This window comes from Myotis yumanensis, unplaced genomic scaffold, assembly GCF_028538775.1.
Source record: "Myotis yumanensis isolate MYYU_CA2020_CCGP unplaced genomic scaffold, mMyoYum1.0.hap1 SCAF_2, whole genome shotgun sequence".
NCBI classification, from domain to species: Eukaryota; Metazoa; Chordata; class Mammalia; order Chiroptera; family Vespertilionidae; genus Myotis; species Myotis yumanensis.
This window is the reverse complement of record NW_027223753.1, coordinates 163,603,420-163,626,579: the sequence shown is the minus strand read 5'-3', so window position 1 is coordinate 163,626,579 and position 23,160 is coordinate 163,603,420. Positions and strand designations below refer to the sequence as shown.

At 41.1% G+C, this 23,160-nt stretch overlaps 1 protein-coding gene across 1 annotated transcript in view; it reads left to right on the top strand.

The window, feature by feature from the left end:
* Positions 1 to 18,506, top strand: part of UBXN7 (UBX domain protein 7) — a 79,696-nt gene extending 61,190 nt beyond the window's left edge. Inside the window, exons 9-11 of the mRNA XM_070406471.1 lie at positions 11,722 to 12,115; positions 12,242 to 12,321; positions 13,953 to 18,506. Of these exons, the coding sequence (XP_070262572.1) occupies positions 11,722 to 12,115; positions 12,242 to 12,321; positions 13,953 to 14,114 (636 nt within the window). The 3' untranslated portion in view covers positions 14,115 to 18,506. The remainder of the gene's footprint in view (positions 1 to 11,721; positions 12,116 to 12,241; positions 12,322 to 13,952) is intronic.
* Positions 18,507 to 23,160: the final 4,654 nt, after the last annotated feature.

The window sequence follows — 23,160 nt, the reverse complement described above, 5'->3', positions numbered from 1 at the left end:
AATTTCAACATAAATTGAATTTACAACCTTACCAGCTCTCTTATAAAAATTAAGGGACTTAATGGAAAATAGTGGGACCATAAAAATTGGACAAATACATAGGGATGATTTGTACCTCAGCCTCTACTTACTATATTAAATTATCTGATTATTATAAATTTTGATCAACTGTGTGCAAGAGAAACATCAACAAATAATGGCTTAAACGAGGAAGACATCTACTTTTCTCAGCAAGAAGTCCAGAAGCAAGCAGTCTAGGGATTGACTTTGTAATGTCATCACGGAACCAGGTTCCTCCTCTTTTATTCCCCCCCTCCATCCCTAGTATTTATTGGCTTTTGTCCTCATGGTCACAGTTAGATGCTATACTCTTAGGTGCAAGCATGACAAGGAGGAACAGGGTGTTGACTGTTACAAAGGTAAACATCCACGGATAAGAGTTTTGCTTATTGCCGAAACTGGTTTGGCTCAGTGGATAGAGCATCGGCTTGCGGACTGAAGGGTCCCAGGTTCGATTCCGGTCAAGGGCATGTACCTGGGTTGCGGGCACATCCCCAGTAGGAGATGTGCAGGAGGCAGCTGATCGATGTTTCTCTCTCATCGATGTTTCTGACTCTCTGTCTCTCTCCCTTCCTCTCTGTAAAAAATCAATAAAATATATATATTAAAAAAAAAAAAAGAGTTTTGCTTATTTTAGCTGGGCACATTTTCTTGCACAAACATAACGGAGGCTCTGTTAATAAGGAAGCAGAGAAGACTGGATGAGAGATAGGAAACTAGCAGTGTCCGTCATAGTGTTGTTCTTTAAAATCAACTCACATGGTATATAGTGTTATCTGCAATCTGTCCAAGCTGTTGCATGTCATGTGGGCACATCTGCTTGCTTTTCTGTGTGTGTGATAAATTAGCCTTAAGTTTATTATATTTAAATTTTTATAGCCTTAATAATTACTGTGCAATGAACTGAACACATTTAAAAATTAAAATTTGACAAATTTTGATATGAGTATCTTTTCATGTGCTTCTTTGCTATTCTTGATGAAGTGTCAATTCAGGTCTCTGGCTTGTTTTTTATTGGGTTGCATGCCATTTTAATTGTAAGGGTTCTTTCTTTTTTTATCCTCATGTTTTTTACTAATTTTAGAGAGGGGAAGGGAGAGAGAAACATCAATCAGTTGCCTCCTGTATGCACCCCAACCAGGGATCGAAACTGTAATATAGGTATGTGCCATGACTAGAAATTGAACCCACAACCTTTTGGTGTATGGGACGATGCTCCAACCAACTGGCCAGGTCTATAAGGGTCCTTTTTATAGTCTATATATAGAGTTTATAGATAATTTTCTCCCAGTGTGTTACTTACTTACTCATTTCATAATAGTGTTTTTTGAAGAGCAAATTTTAAATTACTGATGAAATCCAATTTATCAACTTTTATATTCTATGCTTTTTGTCTTATGTGATAATTTTTTTAAAATATATTTTTAGCTCTTAAGTCAGTGATCCTCTTTGAATTAATTCTTATATATGATGTTAGGGTAGGGTCTAGTTAGGGTTTTTTGGTTGTTTGCACATGGCTATGCACTTGTTGCAGCATCATTTGTGGAAAGGTTATCCTTTCCCCATTGAATTGCCTTTGAACCCTTATGAAAAATTGATCATATATGTTTGGTTTATGGGCTCTATTCTTTCCTGTGATTGATAAATCTTTCTTTACACCAGTATTTCAGTCTTAATGATTACTGTAGCTTTATAAGTCTTGAAATGTCATAGTTAAGTCCTCCATCTTTGTAGTTGTTTTGTTCAGGTCTTTTGCATATAAGTTTTAGAATCAGCTTGTCACTTTCTACAAAGAAAGGTACTAGGACTTTGATTGGAATTGCATTGGCTCTATGGATCATTTTGGAGAGAATTTACATCCTAACAATATTGAGTCTGCAGATCCGTGAACATGGCATATAGTATATATCTCATTTATTTAAGCTTTGAATTTTTCTTAGCAATATTTTATAGTTTTTATATAATGAGCTTGTAGCCTGCAATCTTGCTAAACTCATTAATTAGTTCTAATAGCTTTTTTGTAGATTGCTTTGAATTTTCTGTAGAAATGGTCATGTTGCCCACAAGTAGACTTCTTTTATGTCTTCCTATTCAATCTCTTGCCTTTTATTTATTTTTTCTTAGTTAGGACTTCCAGCATAAAGTTAAAAGTAGGAAGATATTAGAGACCCTTGTTTCTGGTATTAGGGGGAAGTTGTCTTTCACCATTAAATTTGATGCTAGTGCCCTAGCCATTTTGGCTCAGTGGATAGAACATTGGCCTGCAGACCGAAGGGTCCAGGTTTGATTCCAGTCAAGGGCACGTACCTCAGTTGCAGCTCCTCCCTGGCCCGGGCCCTGGTCTGGGCACATGCCAATTGATGTGTTTCTCTTACATTGATATTTCTCACTGTCTTTCCCTCTCTCTTCCACTCTCTCTTAAAAAAAAAAAAAAAAAAAAACAATGGAAATATATTCTCAGGTGAGGATTAAAAAAATTTTTTTGATACTAGCTATATGTTTCTTGTAGAGTGGAAACTTTTTAAAAAAATATATCTTTAATAATTTCAGAGAGGAAGGGAGAGGGAGAGAGACATAGAAACATCAATGATGAAAGAGAATTATGGATAGGCTGCCTCCTGCCTGCCCCCCACTGGGGCTAGAGCCTGCAACACGAGTATGTGCCCTTGACCAGAATTGTACCTGGTACCCTTCAATCCATAGGCAGACGCTCTATCCACTGAGCCAAACTAGCTAGGGCTCTTGTAGATACACTTTATCAGGTTGAGGAAGTTTCCTTCTAATCCTAGTTTGCTGAGTTTTCATATAAGGGAATTTTGTCATAGATTTGTCACATCTATTGAGATGATCATACGGATTTCTATTTTTAGTGAATTCCATTGGTTGGTTTTTTAATGGTAATCCAACCTTTCATTACTCTGCTAAAACCCACCTGGTTATGATGCATTATTTTTTAATATATTTCTGTCAAGAATTTTTGTGTCTCTGTGAGAGATATTGTTTGTAGTTTTTTGTGTTTGATTGTTTTGTTTTCCTTGTAATATCTTTGTCTTTTTTTTTTTTTTTTTTAATATATTTTATTGATTTTTTTACAGAGAGGAAGGGAGAGGGATAGAGAGTTAGAAACATCGATGAGAGAGAAACATCGATTCAGCTGCCTCCTGCACACCCCCTACTGGGGATGTGCCCGCAACCAAGGTACATGCCCTTGGCCGGAATCGAACCTGGGACCCTTTAGTCCGCAGGCCGACGCTCTATCCACTGAGCCGAACCGGTTAGGGCTCTTTGTCTGGTTTTAATATCAACTTAATGCTGGCCTTACAATGAATTGGGAAGTGTTTCTCCCATTATGTTTCCTGGAAGTTTGTGTAAAATTGATGTTTTTTCTTCCATAATATTTGATGACATTCACTAGTGAAACTACCTGAGCCTAGAGTTTTCTTTGTGGGAAGTTACAAACTACATATTAAATTTAATTAACAGATATAGGACTGCTTAGGTATCTATTTTTTAATGAGCTTTATTAGGTCGTGTCTTTTAAGGATTTGTCCATTTTACCAAAGGTGTCAGATATATTGACTTCAATTTATTTATTATATTTCCTTTTAATTCCTTTAATGACTGCAGTGTCTGTTGTGATGGGTCCTCTCTCAATCCTGTTATAGTAATTTGTGGCTTGTTTTTTCCCTGACAATTTTATTAATTTAAAAGCTTTTTGTTTCATTGAATTTTTCTTGTTTTCTAGGTCATTGGTTGATTTCCATCTTTTCTCTTTTTCCTTCTGTGTAGTTGGGTTTAATTTTATTTTCTTATTCTATGTAGGTACTTTTAAAAAATGTAATATGGAAACAGGGAATTAATTGAGACCATTTTTTCCTAATATAGGCAGTTAGTTCTACCAGTGGTTCTCAAACTTATTTGGCCTACCCCCTTTCCAGAAAAAATATTACTCAGCCCCTGGAAATTAATTTTTTTAAAATGTTAATAGCAGTTACTCATCGCCCCTAAATGCACCTGTGGCCATCACCACCCCCCCTGGATCGCTGCAGCACCCACTGGGGGGCAGTAGCGCCCACTTTGGGAATCACTGTTCTATACTTTCTCTGTAAGTTCTGCTTTAGCTCCATACTACAAGTTTTTTCTAGCTACAAGGGAAACTGGTAAATGGGCATTTTTAGCTTGATATGTTTTCTTTTATGCACATTATTAGGATTCTGTAAGTAAGGAATAAGGAGAATGGATATTGAGTAGAAAGCCAGCAATTGCCATGGTGACAATCTTTAAAATCAAGCTATGTGCTGTGCAATGTCATTGTCATAAAACTGCAGTCTACCTAAGCCATTGCAGGTCATATGGGCACATGTACTTACTCTTTTTTGGGGTGTGGGGGGGCGCGTGTGGGAGTGATAACTTAGCCTTAACTTTATTTTTTGCTATATTATTGGCAGATAGTGAAAGCCAAAATGAGATTCCTTTAGTTATTTTTGTTAACAGCCCTCACTTTATTTTTTTAACCTTTTATTGTGGAAATTTTTAAGGATATTCAAAAGTACAAGGAATTTATTGAACTATGTATCCATTAACTAATTTCAGTAATTATCAACAAGTGGCCAGTCTTGTTTTACTGTATCCCATCTTATTCACATTATTTTGCAGTAAATCTTAGAATTCATTGTTTCATTCCTTATACCAACTTTGGCATATATCTTTAAAAGACAAAGGCTATTTTTTTTTTAAGACCTACAAGTAAAGTTTTATTTATTTTTAATTTATATATTGGGGTGATATTGGTTAATAAAATTAGGTTTCAGGAATATAATTCTACTAGAGACCTGGTGCACAAAAATTTGTGCACTGGTCGGGGGGGGGTGGTGTCCCTCAGCCCCACATGTGCCCTCTCACAGTCAGGGACCCCTCGGGAGATAACGACGTGCTGGCTTAGGCCCACTCCCGGGTGGCAGAGGGCAGGCCCAATTCCTAGGTGCAGCCCCTGGTCGGGCTCAGAGCAGGGCCGATTGGGGGGTTGGGGCACCGCCCCCTGTCACACTCAAGGCAGGGTCAATGGGGAGGTTGCCGCGCCACCCACTGTCACGCACAGAGCAGGGCCCATCAGGGGGGTTGGGGCACCGCCCCCTGTCACACACACAGCAGGGCCCATCAGGGGTTGGGGCACCGCCCCCTGTCACCCACAGAGCAGGGCCGATCAGGGGGTTGGGGCACTCCCCCCGTCACACACAGAGCAGGGTGGATAGGGAGGTTGTGGCCCTGCCCCCTGTCACACACAGAGCCGCAGGGTGATCAGGGGGTTTGGGCTCTGCCCCCTGTCACACTGCTTCAGGGGTAAGGAGGCCTCGCGGCTCCGCTGATCCCAGTGCTGGGAGGCCTCGCTACTCCGCTGATCCCAGTGCCAGGAGGCCTCGCAGCTCCGCTGATTCTGGGTTCGGGAGGCCTTGTGGCTCCACTGGTCCCAGGCCAGGAGGCCTCGCTGCTCCGCTGATCCCGGTGCTGGGAGGCATATTACCCTTTTACTATATAGGATAGAGGCCTGGTGCACGGGTGGGGGCTGGCTGGTTTGCCCTGAAGGGTGTCCTGGATCAGGGTGGGGGTCCCGCTTGGGTGCCTGGCCAGCCTGGGTGAGGGGATGATGGCTGTTTGCAGCTGGTCACACCCCCTTCAGGGTGGGGGTCCCCACTGAGGTGCCTGGCCAGCCTGGGTGAGGGGATGATGGCTGTTTGCAGCTGGTCACACCCCCTTCAGGGTGGGGGTCCCCACTGGGGTGCCTGGCCAGCCTGGGTGAGGGGATGATGGCTGTTTGCAGCTGGTCACACCCCCTTCATGGGGGGCGTTCCCCACTGGGTTGCCTGGCCAGTCTGGGTTAGGGGCTGAGGGCCGTTTTCAGGCTGGCAGGCAACTGAAGCTCCCAACCTGTCCTTTTTTTCTTTTATTCTGGGATTTATTTACCTTCTATGGCTGTCACTGGAACTGAGAGCCGGCTTTCTCTCTGAGGCTTGGCTCCAGCTCTGAGACCTTGGCTGCTGAAAGCAGGTATCTGGTTTGTTTGGGTTCTATAATCGAAACACTGTTTCAGCTCCAGCTCTGAGGCCCGGCTAGCTGAAAGCAGGTTTCTGGTTTGTTTGTTTTCTTAGCTTCTATAATTGTAACAATGTTTCTTAGAGTGCAAGCTCAGAGCCCAGCAGCGGCAGGCGGAACTTTGGCTTCCTCCGTCACTGAAGCAAGCAAGCCTCCTGTTCGCTTCAAGCTGCCTGGCTGCCGGCCGCCATCTTGGTTGGCAGTTAATTTGCATATCTCGCTGATTAGCCAATGGGAAGGGTAGCGAAGTTATGGTTAATTACCATGTTTCTCTATTATTATATAGGACTAGAGGCCCGGTGCACAAAAATTTGTGCACTGGTTGGGGGGGGGGGGGTCCCCTCAGCCTGGCCTGTGCCCAGTCACAGTCCAGGACCCCTTGGGGGATGTCCACTTGTTGACTTAGGCCCATTCCCCGGGGGATCAGGCCTAACCTTGCAGTCAGACATCCTTCTGGCAGCCAGGGAGCCCTCGGGGATGTCCAACTAAAGGCTTAGGCCCCCAAGGGATCAGTTCTAAACCATTAGTTGGACATTCTTAGTGCTGCCACAGAGGTGGGAGAGGCTCCTGCCACCACCACTGCGCTGGCCAGCCATGAGCCAGCTTCTGGCTGAGTGGCACTCCCCATATGGGTCTTCTGGGTCCCACCCTGCCTTGCCTTTTTTTTTTTTTCTAAGACATTTCACTTTATTTAAAAGAAGCCAATATACAGGATATAAAGGGTATGATATTTACAACAGTACAGTAAACAGGTTGGTTTCCCGTTAGGGTCAGTAGTCTTTCAGTAAGTATAAACCCCCCTTCCCCTTGATGCTCGACCCAGCTGGCAGACAAACAGCAACAGTGGGGTGGGATGGGACTGCAGGATAGAAAGTCTCCCTGAAGGGATTAAAAATCATGTAGATGCTAAAATGTCCACGAAGAGGTCTTGAGGGTGAGGGGTGCCTCTGCCTCATTCCTTTGAGGGCTTGGCAGCAGGAATGCTGAGGGATTTGCCCCAAACTAACACACGGCCCACCCTGAGCCTGTAAATCTTCCACCCATGGAATATTCCCTTCCCAAGAGAATCAGCCCTAATCCCTAAGCCAAGGGCCTGGAGGAGCAGCCCAGGCCGTGGGCACAGCCAGGACTGTGGACATTTCATGGCCTTTCCACTCCCACTCCAGCTGCCTAACAACTCTGCACTGCTCCCCTCGCCCACCTCCCCCGTCACCCCATCAGGACACCGTGCACAGGAGGGTACACTGGTTTTCCCATGCGCATTGGGAACTGGCTGTTTCTGTTTTCTGGAGTAAAAAGGTTCCTGTGGGTTGGGTAAGCTCTCTGCTTGGCAAGAAGTTCTGAAACAGAGCCACTGACCACACCCACCTCCTCTGGGCATGGAACAGCTTGGGCCCTCGGAGCTCATCTCTCCAGCAGAACTGAAGGGAAGGCCATGTATATCCTTCTGTCCCTCATCTTTCACATGCCCAGAACCATCAGTGTCACACTTCCTAATTCCTATCACTGTATTTCATTAGTGCCGTACTGTTTTACTAATCCTGAATCTAAACAGATTGGTTCAAAAAGAGATCATTCTATTTTTAAAGTAATTAGTGATGTACCTGTGAGCTTTGCATGGACGAACTAAGCACATGACCCTTTCTTGTACATCAGAACCTGCACACACATGTAAAAACAGGACCCGTTTTTGACATGTGAAACCACCGTTTATTTGTAATAAATAATTACACAATCTAAAAAATAAATAAGTAAATAAATAAAGACCTGGCTTCCGCGTGTTCTGGGACCCTCCCTGCCTCATCGCCAGGGACATGATCGTTCCACCACAGCCAGGCAGGACGGCTTCCGCGTTCTGGATCCCTCCCTGCCTCGATGCTGGGGATGCGATCAGGTCCCCCGCGGCCAGGCAGGACGGCTTCCGAGTGTTCTGGGTCCCTCCCTGCCTCGTCGCAGGGGATGCGATCAGGTCCCCCACAGCCAGGCAGGACGGCTTCCCCGTGTTCTGGGTCCCTCCCTGCCTCATTGCCAGGGACATGATCGGTCCCCCGCTGCCAGGCAGGAGGCCTTCCACGTGTTCTGGGTCCCTCCCTGCCTCGCTGCTGGGGATGCGATCAGGTCCCCTGCGGCCAGGCAGGACGGCTTCCGAGTGTTCTGGGTCCCTCCCTGCCTCGTCGCTGAGGATGCGATCAGGTACCCCGGGGTGCAGCTGTGCCTGGGACCCCACCCCTCGCTTCCTAATCTCAGATCAGGGGACCACAGGCACCTCAGCACCCGGTGCCCTGGGTGCCGCCTTGCCTGTGGCCCCACCCCTCTCTTCGCATCTCAGATCAGATGGCCGCAGGCAGGCTGCACCCTGGCCCTGCACCTGGCGCCCAGGATGCTGCCATGCCTGCTGTCCTGCCCCTCCCTTCAAGATTGCATATCCTGGTCGCAGGCACGGCTGCACCCGGCCTGGGGTGCAGCCGTGCCTGCGGCCCACCTCTCCCTTCACGATTGCAGATCAGGGGACTGCAGGCACAGCTGCACCCTGTGACTGGGGTGCCTGTGCCTGGGGCCCCGCCACTCCCTTCACCATGGCAGATCAGGGGGCCGCAGGCCAGCCGGCACCCCTGGCCCTGGGGGTCCTGCACCCCGGCTCTCTCTTCCTCCAATGCCATGGCGATCACCAGTACCCCAGGCCAGGGGTGTTAACTGGCCTGCTGCCGGGCTTTCCAATGGCGATCACTGGCTGGGGGGCAGGCAAAGGCAGCCCCTCAGCTCTTGCCTGCCACCGTTCTTCCTTCCCCTTTTGCCTCCCATCATTGCGCCTATGTATGCAAATTAACCGCCATCTTTGTTGGCAGTTAATTTGCATATCTCCCTGATTAGCCAATGGGAAGGGTAGCGGTCGTACGCTAATTACCATGTTTCTCTTTTATTAGATAGGATAATGTGTGTTCACCACCCAAAGTCAAGTCTCCTTCCATCACCCTTTATCCCTCCTATACTGTTTTCTATCTTCCCCCACCTTCCTTTCCCTCTGGTAATCACCATACTGTTGTTGGTGTCTATGAGGTTTTTAGGTGTTTTTCTTCTTTATTTTTTTCTTTTTTAATTAAATCTTTATTGTTCAGATTATTACAGTTGTTCCTCTTTTTTCCCCCATAGCTCCCCTCCACCCAGTTCCCACCCCACCCTCCGCCCTCACCCACCCCCACTGTCCTCATCCATAGGTGCAAGATTTTTGTCCAGTCTCTTCCCGCATCCCCCTCACCCCTTTCCCCCCCCCCAAGAATAGTCAGTCCACTCCCTTTCTATGCCCCTGATTCTATTATATTCACCGTTTATTCTGATCATCAGATTATTTATTCACTTGATTTTCAGATTTACTTGTTGATAGATGTGTATTTGTTGTTCATAATTTGTATCTTTACCTTTTTCTTCTTCTTCTTCTTCTTAAAGGATACCTTTCAGCATTTCATATAATACTGGTTTGGTGGTGATGAATTCCTTTAGCTTTTTCTTATCTGTGAAGCTCTTTATCTGGCCTTCACTTCTGAAGGATAGCTTTGCTGGATAAAATAATCTTGATTGTAGGTTCTTGGCATTCATCACTTTGAATATTTCTTGCCACTCCCTTCTGGCCTGCATAGTTTCTGTTGAGAAATCAGCTGACAGTCGTATGGGTACTCCCTTGTAGGTAACTGAGTTTCTTTCTCTTGCTGCTTTTAAGATTCTCTCTTTGTCTTTTGCTCTTGGCATTTTAATTATGATGTGTCTTGGTGTGGTCCTCTTTGGATTCCTTTTGTTTGGGGTTCTCTGCACTTCCTGGACTTGTAAGTCTATTTCTTTCACCAGGTAGAGGAAGTTTCCTGTCATTATTTCTTCAAATAGGTTTTCAATATCTTGCTCTCTCTCTTCTTCTGGCACCCCTATAATTCGGATGTTGGTACGCTTGAAGCTGTCCCAGAGGCTCCTTACACTATCTTTGTATTTTTGGAATCTTTTTTCATTTTGCTTTTCTGGTTGGGTGTTTTTTGCTTCTTCGTATTTCAAATCGTTGAATTGATTCTTGCGATCCTCTAGCCTGCTGTTGGGAGTCTGTATAATATTCTTTATTTCAGTCAGTGTATGCTTAATTTCTAGTTGGTCCTTTATCACAACCTCAAGGGTCTCATTAGATTTCTTGTAGGTCTCATTAAGTTTATCGACAGTTTCTAAAAAATTCTTGAAAAACCTTAAAAGTGTGGTTTTGAACTCTATATCCAGTCGTTTGCTTTCCTCCATTTCTGTCATTTGTGTCCTTTTTCTTTGTCTCCGCATTTTTTATGCTTCCCTGTGTTGATAAAGTGGATTTCTGTGCTAAGTGTCCTCTAGGGCCCAGTGACTCAGTCTCCCCAATTACCTGAGGAGGACACTCTTGGTGCACCCCCTTGTGGTCTTTGTGCCCAGTCTTGTTGTAGTTAAGCCTTGATTGTTGTAGGTATCACTGGGAGGAATTGACCTCCAGGCCAATTGGCTGTGAGAATCAGCTGTGTCTGCAGTGGGAGAACTTCTGTTCTGGAGACACCCCCCTGGGGCAAGACTTGCTTCAGTGGGGCTTTGGTGCTCACTGAGTCTGCCCCCTGAGTGTGTCCTTTATGGTTCCATGGAGCTGCAAACTGGATGGTCCCACCCTGACCTCTGGGTACATTAGCTCCTGGATCTCTAGGGAGGTGCTAATCTAGCCTCTGCCTTAGGCTATCCAGCAAAAGCCTCCCTACAGGGCTTGGGCAGGGCGGGTCCCATGGGTCAACAGGGCGGGGCTAGCAGTTAATGGCCACTCTCAGAGGCCCCACTTCTCAGTGTCTCGGCAATGGCTGCAAGCCCCTCCGAGAGAAAGCTGCCCTCGAGTTCCGACCGATGCCAGACAGTCCCGCTTCTCCCATATGAGTCTGGGTCCCCAGAGACTTGCCCGGAACTGGAGCTCAGAGCCTGAGACTCCCTCCCGATTGAAAACGACAACCGTGTCCTCAGCCACCAGCCCGCTCTGTGTGCGCCTCTGTACCTTAGTATTTTACTTCTGCATTGCGCCTCCTGTAAGTCTTGGTATGCGTTTCTCTTTCCTTCTAGTTGTAGAATTTCCACTCAGCCAGCCTTCCTGTGGTTCTGGATGATGTCCGTTCCGTCTTTTAGTTGTATTTTTTAAGTGGTTGTTCGAGGCAGCAAACTCCGGTGTTTACCTATGCCGCCATCTTGGTTTCTCCCAAAACCTTAATTCTTGTCTTTTTCTGGGTAGTCAGTATACTGTTTTCTTAATTTTGTTCATTTTGATCTAAAAAATTCCCCTATGCTTGCAACATCATTATGCCAGGTGGTATGACAGTTTTTATTTTTGTTTTTAAACTATCCATTCCAACTTGGCTGTGTAAGACAAACTGTTGCCTTCAACTAGCTAAAAATTTAGTAGAAGAGATACATTTACTAGTAGTAGAGAATAATAATGGTAAACTGACTATCATATTTCTTATGCCTTGTCTGGCTTGACTATTTTTTGGTTTAACTGTTTTCTTTCTTTTTCCACCCGTGTTTTATGACTGCGTCTTGCAGGAGAGTCTTATAGATGCAAGTGAAGACAGCCAGCTAGAAGCTGCCATCAGAGCCTCCTTGCAAGAGACACATTTTGATTCATCACAGACAAAACAGGATAGCCGCTCAGATGAAGAGTCTGAATCTGAACTTTTTTCTGGCAGTGAGGAATTTATATCCGTTTGTGGCTCTGATGAAGAAGAGGAGATAGAGAATCTTGCCAAGTCCAGAAAGTCTCCCCATAAAGATTTGGGGCATAGAAAAGAGGAAAACAGAAGGCTGCTAACTGAGCCCCCACCCAGAACTGAGCCTGTAACAACAACAAACCACCAAGGATTGTCAGTCATGGATTCAGAAATATTGGAGATGTCACCTGAAAAATCAGATGGAATAGTGGAGGGCATAGATGTAAATGGTGAGTTATGTCCTGGACCTACTTTACTTGAAACTTGAATATTACTGAAGGAATGTTTATTTATTTGTTTTAGTTAGTCTTTCATCTTAAACTCCTGTATATATATATTTTTTTTTTTAACCCCAGGACCAAAAGCACAGCTGATGTTGCGGTATCCAGATGGAAAAAGGGAACAAATCACTCTTCCAGAGCAAGCTAAATTGCTAGTAAGTATATCTAATTTAAGTGCTGGCTTAAAGGAGAGAAACTAATTAATTGGTGTAATTGGCTTGTTCTTTGAAATAAGTGTTAGGTATTCAGTCTGACCTCTAAGGAAATTTAACAGGTTAATCTGAATTCTAATTAGTATATTTCCTTTCTGAATTATGTTAGACAAGTCACATAGGGTCTGTTCCAGACAAGGCTGTTCTATTCCATGGCTGCATTTCATTTCCAACTGGAAATTATTACCCGGAAAAGAGGAGTGAAGACTATAATGGGGCTTCTGGCTTTCTTGTAGCTAGACCTACAAAATAGTTAAGAACCAAAGCAGTTGTTTTTTGTGTTTCTATCCTCAGGCCTGTTTGGTTTCCCCGTTGTAATTCTCTGCTTCTTGAGTCCCTTCCATCTTTTTATCAGATACCTGTGAATGAATCCCCTTTGGGTCAGGTATTTTTACCTGGCTGTTTTCTGTGGTGAGAGAGAGAGTGATTCTTGAGGACTGTGTGCCTGGAATGCAAGTCGGATCTGACTGCTGGTGCTGATACCCAGACTGTTTCCCAGGTCTCATATTTGGAAGGGAATGTGAGGTGAGACAGCGGATGGAACTTTTTTTGAGAAGTTTGGTTGTGAAGCTTGAGAGGGGTGGGGTATGCAGTAATTAGAGGGGGAGGGGGATGATTGAAGGAGAGACTGAGCATGTTTAAAGTCTGATGGGAAGCATCTGTAGAGGGAGATGTAGACGATACCTATAAAAGCAGGGATGTTCGGTAGTGGCATGGTTTCTGAGAAGGCAAGAAGAGATTTAGTACACAGGTGGCAAGATTGGCTATAGGTAGAATGAAAGACATATCTTTGCCGATAAAAAGATGGAAGGGAAAACTAATCAAATGTTTAAAACTGAGGACAATAATTTTATAAATAGATAGTGGATTTGTTATTGAGAAAATAGTAATAACCCTGTATATTTCAGTATCACTTACTGTACGTTTATTATCTCCCCATTCAAAGTGTTATATTGGCCCTTCCACAAGAGTAAGCTTTGGTTATCTGAAAGAATAACTTAAATTTCATATTTTATCTAATGTGATAAAACTTGATGTTAGCCTGACCAGTGTGGCTCAGTGGTTGAGCATCAACTCATGAATCAGGAGGTCAGGGTTCGATTCCCAGTCAGGGCACATGCCTGAGTTGTGGGCTTGATTCCCAAGGGGACATGCAGGAGGCAGCCAATCAATGTTGATGTTTCCCTCTTATCAATGTTTCTGTGTTTCTCTTTCTCCTCTCCCTTCCTCTCTCTCTCAAATCAATAAAACATACTTTTTTAAAAATATGTTATATTGCCTGGCTGGTGTGGCTCAGTGGTTGAGTGTTGACCCAAACAACAAGAGGTCGCCAGTTCAATTCCTGGTCAGGGCACATGCCTAGGTTTTGGGCTTGATCCCAGGTCGGAGGCCTGTAGGAGACAGCCAATCGATGTTTTTCTCTCATCAATGTTTCTATCTCCATTTCCCTGTCTCTAAAACCAATGAAAACATATATAAAAATTATCTTTTTAAAATGAATGATATAGTATATGTAATTCTTTAATATACTCTATTTCCATCTAACAATCCTGTCTTTCTTTTGTTTTTCATAGGCTTTGGTGAAGCATGTCCAGTCTAAAGGATATCCAAATGAACGTTTTGAACTTCTCACCAACTTCCCTCGAAGGAAACTCTCTCATCTGGACTATGACATTACATTACAAGAGGCAGGCCTTTGTCCTCAAGAGACTGTCTTTGTACAGGAAAGAAATTAACATCATGGCCCGACCTCTCTCAGCTTACCCCTTTTTTCCCTTTTCCTGTGAGATACCATGTCACTGAGTATGCATTTTGGTTCATAGGACCATAGAGCCAAAGTTGGGCAAGCAAGTCACCTGCCTTCTCTTATTCCTTGCTCTCTCCTGTAATAAGTCTTTTTCACTTCCTACCCCCTTTTTTTCCCTCTCCTATCCTATTTTTGTCTTTTTCCTACTTTTCTTTCTTTCTTACCTAATCAGGTGACCAAATGGAAGTATAAGGATAACACCTCCTAGTACTGGCAGCAGGAAATGAGTGTTCCAATAAGTGGTCTCTTGCATGGCACTTTTTCGGGATCAAATGATAATGTTACTACTCCTCAGACTCCTTTGGTAAAGGAATGGCTAGATTCAGAATAAGAACAACCTCCCTTTTTTGTAAGCCCTGTTTTTAGTAGGAAAAAGCAATTCTCTAACATGTTTTGTTTTGTTGTTCATATAACAAATATCACAACAGAATATCCAGGCTTTTATTTACATGGAAAAAACATCCCTTGTAATAATTATTCATCTCATTTAAAAATCATTTCGAAGGATTCTCACCCTCCCAAGCTAGAATTATTTCCATGAGATGTGTTATTGGCAAAATGAGTGTTAAATGTTGGGTGAGTAGCATGGGTTGGCATTCAATACCCTAGCCTGAGACAACTTTCTTCGTTACTACTCTATAAACTATGTTGATCCTGCTAGTCCCAGAGTGGACCTTTAGTGAGCATATTGTGGTGACTGGGATAGGAAGGTGCTTGCTGTTTTTTGCCAGTACAGCATATTAGTTCCTTCGGCCCTTCCATTGTCTGGGTCCACAAGTGATCTATAGGAAGGCAGCTATTCAATAATCATGCAAAACAGTGGCTTGTAGTTTAACCACTATGGTTATTGATTGTCCTATGTGCTTTAGGCATACTTATGTATATCCTGGGGGAAAAAGAAAAAGATGCAGCTGAGAGTAGCTAACCATATTCCTTTGGTTAGAAATAATGATTCATTTATTACCCCTGGTTGAACAGTCTCTAAAGGCTCTGGTGACTAAATGAGCTTAAATCCTCATGCTTTTTCTTGCAAAAGGTCTCAAAATTGAAAGCCTAAGGGGAAAACCTTTAAATTAAATCCATAAGACAACATTTAGTAAGGGAGGTGGGGAAGATTGCCAGTAGTCTTCAGGTCTTGTGGGGTTTTTTTCTGCCTACAAAAGCCACGTTCAAATTGTAGTTGGTGAAAGCTTTTTTCAGTGTTGTTTAGAAGATACCATCTTGAATCTCCATAACACTACTCAACTTATCAGCTTCATTATATGCTTAGTTCTTATTTTGAGCGTTAGTCTTCTGAAGGGGTAGTGGTGATTCTGGTGGCAAAATCAGAACTTTAACTTGCTATAAAACCGTAATATAAAATGGACCTTATTTAATCAGTTGGGGATTTAGATTGATCCTTCTACTTGAGGAACATAAATTGCTATTGCTCAGAGACCTTTTAAGTTCCCATCTATTTTAAGATCACTCTCTTGGTAACTAGGGGATTTTAAAAAAACATGCTTATGTGTTGCTAGTACTTAGAGAATATGATTTCTAATGGTTGAATTTTGAGGGACCCACCCTAAAGAATGAGTAATGTTTCTCCTCAAGGAAATCATGGAAAATTCTGTTTATTCTTCAGTGAGTCCTTTTGGATTAATGTTCTTACATTTTTTCTAAGTGTGTGTAAGTGCTTATGTATAAGTATATAATTGTATAAATATTTATAAATATATTTATATAATTACAGTTTCATTTATATCTTGAGTCAAAGTTCTCTCTTTAGATTGGTGACTGAGTAATACCACTTTGGTGTTTTTTTATAGACTCTTGAGGCTAACTAGCAGCTTCTGAATTATTGAGGAAATAATGGTTTTCATGTTAATTCCTCAATTGTATCTGAACTTGGATAATAGACTTACTATCTAAGGAATAGAGCTGTATACTATCAAAGATGCATTAGAGGGTAAAAAGACTGTTGGTAGTAGACAAGGTCGAGAATCTAAAAATTCAGGGAGGTACAGGGTAAGAAGTGAGGGTACGCCTAGTTTGGGTGCTATGATGGCACCTATCTCCACTCAGCAAAGTCACAGCTAAAGCCCAAATCTGTCAAAAATGTGAAGTCACGAACTTTCCCTGTAGGACTCTTATTTTATTCTTTTACCAGTTAGCTTCTCTTTATAAAACATACCTAGGGAACCTGAGACAACAAGCTCATTAATGATAGGATTTAGTTCTTTTTGATAAGCTCAGTCCTAGCATATCCATGCATGAGAAACCAAAGTGACTTTTTCAACTGTGAAATGACCAAGTATATATATAAAGGGATTTAAGTAAGCATATTAAAGAGATGGGGCAAGAGATATTGACTCAGAGACAGCTGGGATGTTTAGAGTATAAGATCTAAAGGTTTTTTTTACTTTGAGGCAGGAGTATAATTATTCTGGGCTTGATATAGAGGCCAATGGGACGGAGGGATTATAGATTGTACATGGGAAGAGTGAATAAGGAATATTGCTTTACTCAAGAACTTATCCACTTAGGGAGTATACTTCCTCTAGTTTGTCTTATTTTCTCTGCAAATTCCTTTGCTTTTTGGAGGAGAAGTTTTATTGAATAGATTAAATGAGGTTAGTAAGATAATTAAAAATTAGTTTAAAATAGTCTTTCCTTGTAGGTATTGGAAACAGCTTGAAAGAGATAAAAGGTACGGAGGAAAAGAACAAGGTAGATTTTGAGAGTAAGTGATGTGACAAATACAGGGAGATAAAATGAAAACTAATCTGGGCAGGGGGGGCGGGGGGGGGGAGGGGGCGGGGTGGAGAATGACAGGAAACCTCTTTTGAAATTGATTTAGGAAGAAACCAGAGAAGAGAAAGAACAGTCAAGTGAGGGAAGACATGGAACTAATTTTGAGTAATTAGCATGTAGTAGCTACCTTATACACATCTTCTCTTAATCTTTATAAGAACTCCATAAAATGAACATTTCCCCCATTTTGTAGATAAGAAATAAAATTGAAGTTCAGAGAACTTGTTCAGGATGCCACAGCCAGTAAGTGGCAAAATCAAAATTGGCATCCAGAGTCCATGCTCTTTTCACTCCCATGCTGCTATCTCCTCTAACAGGGGCATCAGTCCGAAAAGTTATCTTTCTTTTGTTTGGCTCTGTAAGGTATCATTTGGTTATGTTTCCGTAAAGCTGGTGGGATGCCTATAAATTCCCATTATTTTGAGGGACGGATTATTGTTTTCTTGAAATGATGGACTGATAAAAATGTGAAAGGAAAGTAACTATGTGCCATTATTTGCTAAGAATAAATAGAAAGGTAAAAACGAATTTTATCTTTTTTTAAACCACTTTTCAGAAAAGATATAACTATCTTTTCTGCATCCCACCTATACCAGATTATTAAATCCTTTTATGTATATCTTTTAAAATAATCTGTAAAATTCTTCTTCCTTGACTGTGTAAGCCAGTAATTTAATGAGTTTTTAATCAAAGTTGGAAACATCTTGAAATCTAAGATGTAGTTCCTGCCTGTTTTACCCAGTTGGAGAAACACTACACATGAGATAACTGGAGAACTGTAAATGCTTACATTTCTGGGTCTGAACTATAATTGCAGTAGACGTTTAGAAAGGGGAACGAATAGTACACGCTTCAGTTAGGACAGTCTTCACAAAAATGTAAAACTGAAAAGTGGCAAATACTGTAGCTCAAATTTTCTTTTGACTCACCTGTATTTTTTAGTTGCAACTTTTGTAACTACTTAGGGCATGACGTTTATCAGTAAGGCATATCTAATACACAAAAAGGAAAGGATTACTGATTCCCAGGACTAAAATTTTAGCTAGCAGGGATCTCACTTGAACACTTAGGAAAATACTAGAGGGAGCCACTAGCAACTGAAAGTGAAGGAAAGATTGAATTTCTCTACCTAGGTACAAATTAAATATACATTATATATAATATGATATGCAGAAGGAGCACTGTATGTAGGCATAAGTGCAGTTGGGTAATAGCTCTGCTACTACTTCACAGCATATTGGACTAGATCAAGAGTTCTTAGTCTGTTCAAGTAAAAGAACTTGTGATTTTAAAATATGGCAGACATGGGGAACTATGGAGTTAAGTATTAATATTTATTTCATTGATGGAGAAAATGTAAATGTGCATATGGAATTGCAGACTCTTGCAAAAACTGTAGGAACCCACAGATTGTAGATCACTGAATTAGATTATCTCTGAAGTCCTTTCCACTCCAAAATTTTATGCTTCTAGTCTCCTCTTTATTATATATTATCCCTAGGTTAATTAAAAGTATACTTGCTAATCAGTTCCTTTGCTTTTTTTGTGTCCAGGTTTCATTTGCCTAATAACTAACCTCACTTGACTAAAATCTACAAAAAGGAGAGTATAATGGTTATAGATCTAGTAATGATCTTTTAAACACAATTCATTAATTTAAAAAACTTAATGCAGTATTCCTGTACATTGTTGAGTATGACTAAAATGTAATTAATGAGAACCAAATATTTCACTGACACCAGAGTTAAGTTTTATTTTACCTGTGTGCTTAAACAAAGCACTTCACTCACTGAGCAATTGTTAGGAAATCGTTTTGTGTAAGTTGTAAAATTTACTTTTGGCAGAAACAACTTTTTCAAATTCAGTTAGGCTGACTTTTAAAACTTATCCTACACAGTGTATCTCCATTATGTCATTCTCTTTCTTGCCCTCTTTCACTTAACTACTTAATAGTAAATATAGGATGCAGATTAATGAATAAGTAATGTGTAAAAAAGTAAGTGAGAGTGGAAGAATCAACCCTCTGATGAACATGGCAGTTTTCCAAAAATAGATGCCTTGATGAAAAGGCTACTTAAAGACATCTGTGTACTGTGAATATTCAACTATTATTGGTTTGCCTTGCTTAGCACTTCAGTTATTGTCATGAAACTTAATTGCACTGTACACATTTTAGAATACTGGCAAGAATATTCCTTAGTCCGGAAAGTAACCAGCAGAGAATACCAAGCCAATATGTTGATTTCTCCTGTTATGAGAAATTTGATATTTTAATGATGGTTATTTTGACCTTTGACTCATCTGTGTGTCAGTCCTGCTAGAGAGGCCACTTAGAATCAAGAGTATTTTTCATAGAGATTATGATTAACTTGGTAGTTTTCCTGTTGAAGTGAACTTGTGGTTAAAGTTACTGGATATAATGATATGGAACCCTTAATTAGAAACTCTTAATCCTTTTATACTTTTTCATTCTCTGTTCCTAATTTTTCAACATCCATTCTCTGGAAATTAGTCATGATTTTAATAAAATTGGCTACGTTTAAGAAATTCACTTCTCTTTTAATGGTAACATTTTAAAATTTTTATAAATATACAAAGGAAGATTTTGAGGCAAACATCATTTTTATAGCTCATTTTCTGTCTACTTAATGCTTTTATTCCAAATATAGAATGGCTAGCTCCATGACACCCCTCTCCCCTTTTTGGCCTACAGAAGGCTCTTGTATTATTGCATAGGACCTCAGTCATTCTCATGAACATGATTTTTGGTACAGGCCTTTCTCTGACATATGATCTGAAAGTAGATTGGGTAATCCAATAGGAACTACATTATTAAAACAATTTGGCATTTCTGTAAAGTGTTTTAAAAAAATAACCACATTTACTTATAGGGTTAGAGATACAAATACTAATGGTAGTATTTTGCCTAAGAACAGTCACATATTTATTAACATATGGGAAGTTGTCTTGCCCTTAATTTTGTTGCAACAGACTGCAAGATTTTGTTGCTTAATGGTATTTCCTCTATAAAGATCAAAATGCCCTAGATTTATATCCCTTATAAGGTCACTTGGGTTTTCAAATAAGAATAAGTCAAGCTAAGCTAGATTGAACATAAAACATTTATCTCCATTAAAATAACTTATTAATCTAACTGAGCCTACCATGAATCTTTCATTTTATTAGATGTGGTAAATAAAATGGGAAACATTTCAAATCATTAGATAAATTCTGACCTGGAAGTGAATTCTCCCTTCCTTAAAATCTTTTTTATTTGCTTTTTTCATGGCTTCAATATGGGCATTTTAACTGATAAGGGAGAGATTCTTGATCTGGAACCATTCCCTGCCATTCTGCTTTTCTTTCCTATCAAAGTCACTGGTTTTAGAGTACATTGCCACCAGGATCTATTTCAAGTTAATGACATCGAAATGTTGATGCTCAGTTGGATATGTTGCTATTTTCAACAAAATGGTTTTGCAGTATGCTTTCTCAAAGCTTCTGTGTTCTTAATAATGAAAAATATCAATAAATGGCGTGATTCATAATATAAATAGGTTTTTGACATTAATCATATGCTCTGAGTAACTTTGATAATTTATTGCCCTGTAAGTTAAACCTCACATGGAGTGACCATTGCCACCAGAAAATCTCATTTTACCTGCTAATTAGAATGAAGTAGTGTGTGACCTCCAATTTTTAGTTTATGAGTAGTAAGCTTATAGTAGGGGCTGTTTATCTTACCATTTGGGGACTTGAACCTTGTTACTTTCCTGGGTTTCTCTCTTCAGGTTGGAAAGGTGATTTAAAATACCTGCTGGGAAGCAGTAAATCTAGTCATAGATTTAGAGAGATGGGTACCAGTTTATGCTAACAAGATTCTTAGACTTTGAGGGGCTTCCATCCAAGTTTTGGCATGAATCTGTTAGACAAAATTTTATTTACTCCTTTAAGAATCGTTTTCTTGGGACCGTTTTCCTTTTGATAACAATTTCTAAGTATCTGGTGTCTTTTTTTTTTTTTTTAACCCTTTAAGAAACAGTCTGTTTTCAAGTAGGTATTGATTGTTCATGGAAACTCAGGAGTGTTTGTAGGCTCTGTGCATGCTTTGTGTGAGTTCAGTTTGAACAATGCGTTTTAAATCATCTGGGATGTCCAGTTCTGGCATGTCTTCACTAATTGTGTTTTTTAAACATTTTCCATGTCATTTTTCAAATTTCACTTCCCATCTTACTCAGAGAGGTTAATCAAGGAATTAAATTTTGGGGGGGGGGGGATAGGGATGGGGGTGGGCTGGGTACTTGAGTGAAGTCAATTTGGGGTATTTGCTTAAGGTGTTTCTCAAGCAGTTCCTAATGGTATTTAAAAATTCTCTGGGGTGTTTGTGTACTCAACTTATTCTGGACAAAGTGGTGGTCTTAGTGAGAGATTTGCATTCTTAATGCAGGATGGCTCGAAATTCAATCTGTAGCATAACTTTGTTATTGAATCCAAGAAGATAATGGACAGAGATAGTGCTTCTATTTTAGTGTTTCTGGCAAGTGCTCCCTAAAATGCATGTATAGTTCTCAGTTTTCTGGGCTTTTAATTCCATGGTGCTAGGAGGTCCCATCTGCTGCTCTTCTCAAAAATGGGAAGAAGGCTTGGGACCAGTGAGTAAGGGGCAACTGGATCATTCACTAAAATTTTTTTGTTCAAGACACACTAGAGACCCTCCTGTATATCTAGTAAGTGATAATAAAGGTGCTAGGGAAAGCCTTAAATTTGAAGACACACAGAAGCCGTAGAAAATCTAAAACTTGGAGGAGGAGAAAAATACGCCATTAGATAAAGCAGAGCTATAACTGCTGGCTAAGACTCAATGGAACTTCCACTTGCTCTAAAACCAGGGAAATCTTAGATAACTGGGTGTGATATATCTATAGATACATAGTCTATAGGTAAATAATTTCTAAATTGAGGATCTCTCGGTGATCCTCTGTTTTGGCTGTACCAAATTGCGAATATTCTTGCTGTGTTGTACCCAGTTGCTTTATATTGATACTGCAACTTGAATTGGGGAGGCAGGGTGGGACAATTTGCGGGGGTGGGGGGTGGAGGGAAGGGAGTGGGATGATAAGTCCTTTGAAGACATCAGCTCACTGTGCTGAGAGAGGGACCAAACTCAAGGAAACCTCTGATCTATAAATTCAACTGCTGCATTTTTTTATAAATACATGTAAATGTCCTGTTGTAATATTTGATCTTGGAAATAAAATAAAAACTTTTCAGTATTAGTTTTTTTTTTGCATTATTATTTTGTGAGATAAGACGATATTACTTTTATTAATACAATTCAGGTTTCTAAATTTTGGTTTCATATTCTCATGTTTAGGACAGTAGTATTTATAATAAAGTGTAATATGCTAATTAGACTGAGTGACCTTCTGGGCAACCTTCCCGACGAAGCTGCGGGAGCCAAGGCAGAGGCAGCCACCGCAGTGGCAGGGGCCAAAGTCCTTGCACAAATTTCGTGCATCAGGCCTCTAGTTTATTAACTAAAGTTCATAGTCTCATTGTTAAGGGTAATGCTTGGTAGCTTCTTTTCTGCTCTTTGTAGTAAGTTGGACATTTATGGTGAGTGCTCTGTAAATGTTGGTTGAATTGTCATGAAATAATTGGGTTTGGTAGTCTTGTTAGGAAAGTAAGATTCTATATTTGATATATTTGGGCAATTCAGGTGTCTAGTTTTTCAAGCCACCAATAATGACAAATTAAGGACTCAGCTTAAGCAAGTTAAGGAAAAAAGTAATTGCTAAATTAATGGGAGAAAAGCCATTAATGTTATTGTGTAGTAGAAATTGGGATTGGTGCCTAGTTCACAGTAACCCCTGGGCCTGGTTTGTGCTGCTACTCTTTTGTGGAACTCTTCCTCATCCTCATGCTTCAGCAACGTACCCGCATGGAACTTGCCATCTTCTTTCAAGACCTTCTCTCCCTGGCCACATAGACTGGTCAAGAAGTGGCCATTCTACTTAGATTTAGCCAATAGGGCACCTTTCCATTCCTCCAGTGACAAACTACCTATCCTTATCCTTAACTACTCTCACTATGTGCCAAAAGATAGAGATGCGATGAACAAAAAAGACACAGCCCCTGCCCTCTGGGAATTTCCTTTATATTTAGGGATACAGACAATAAGC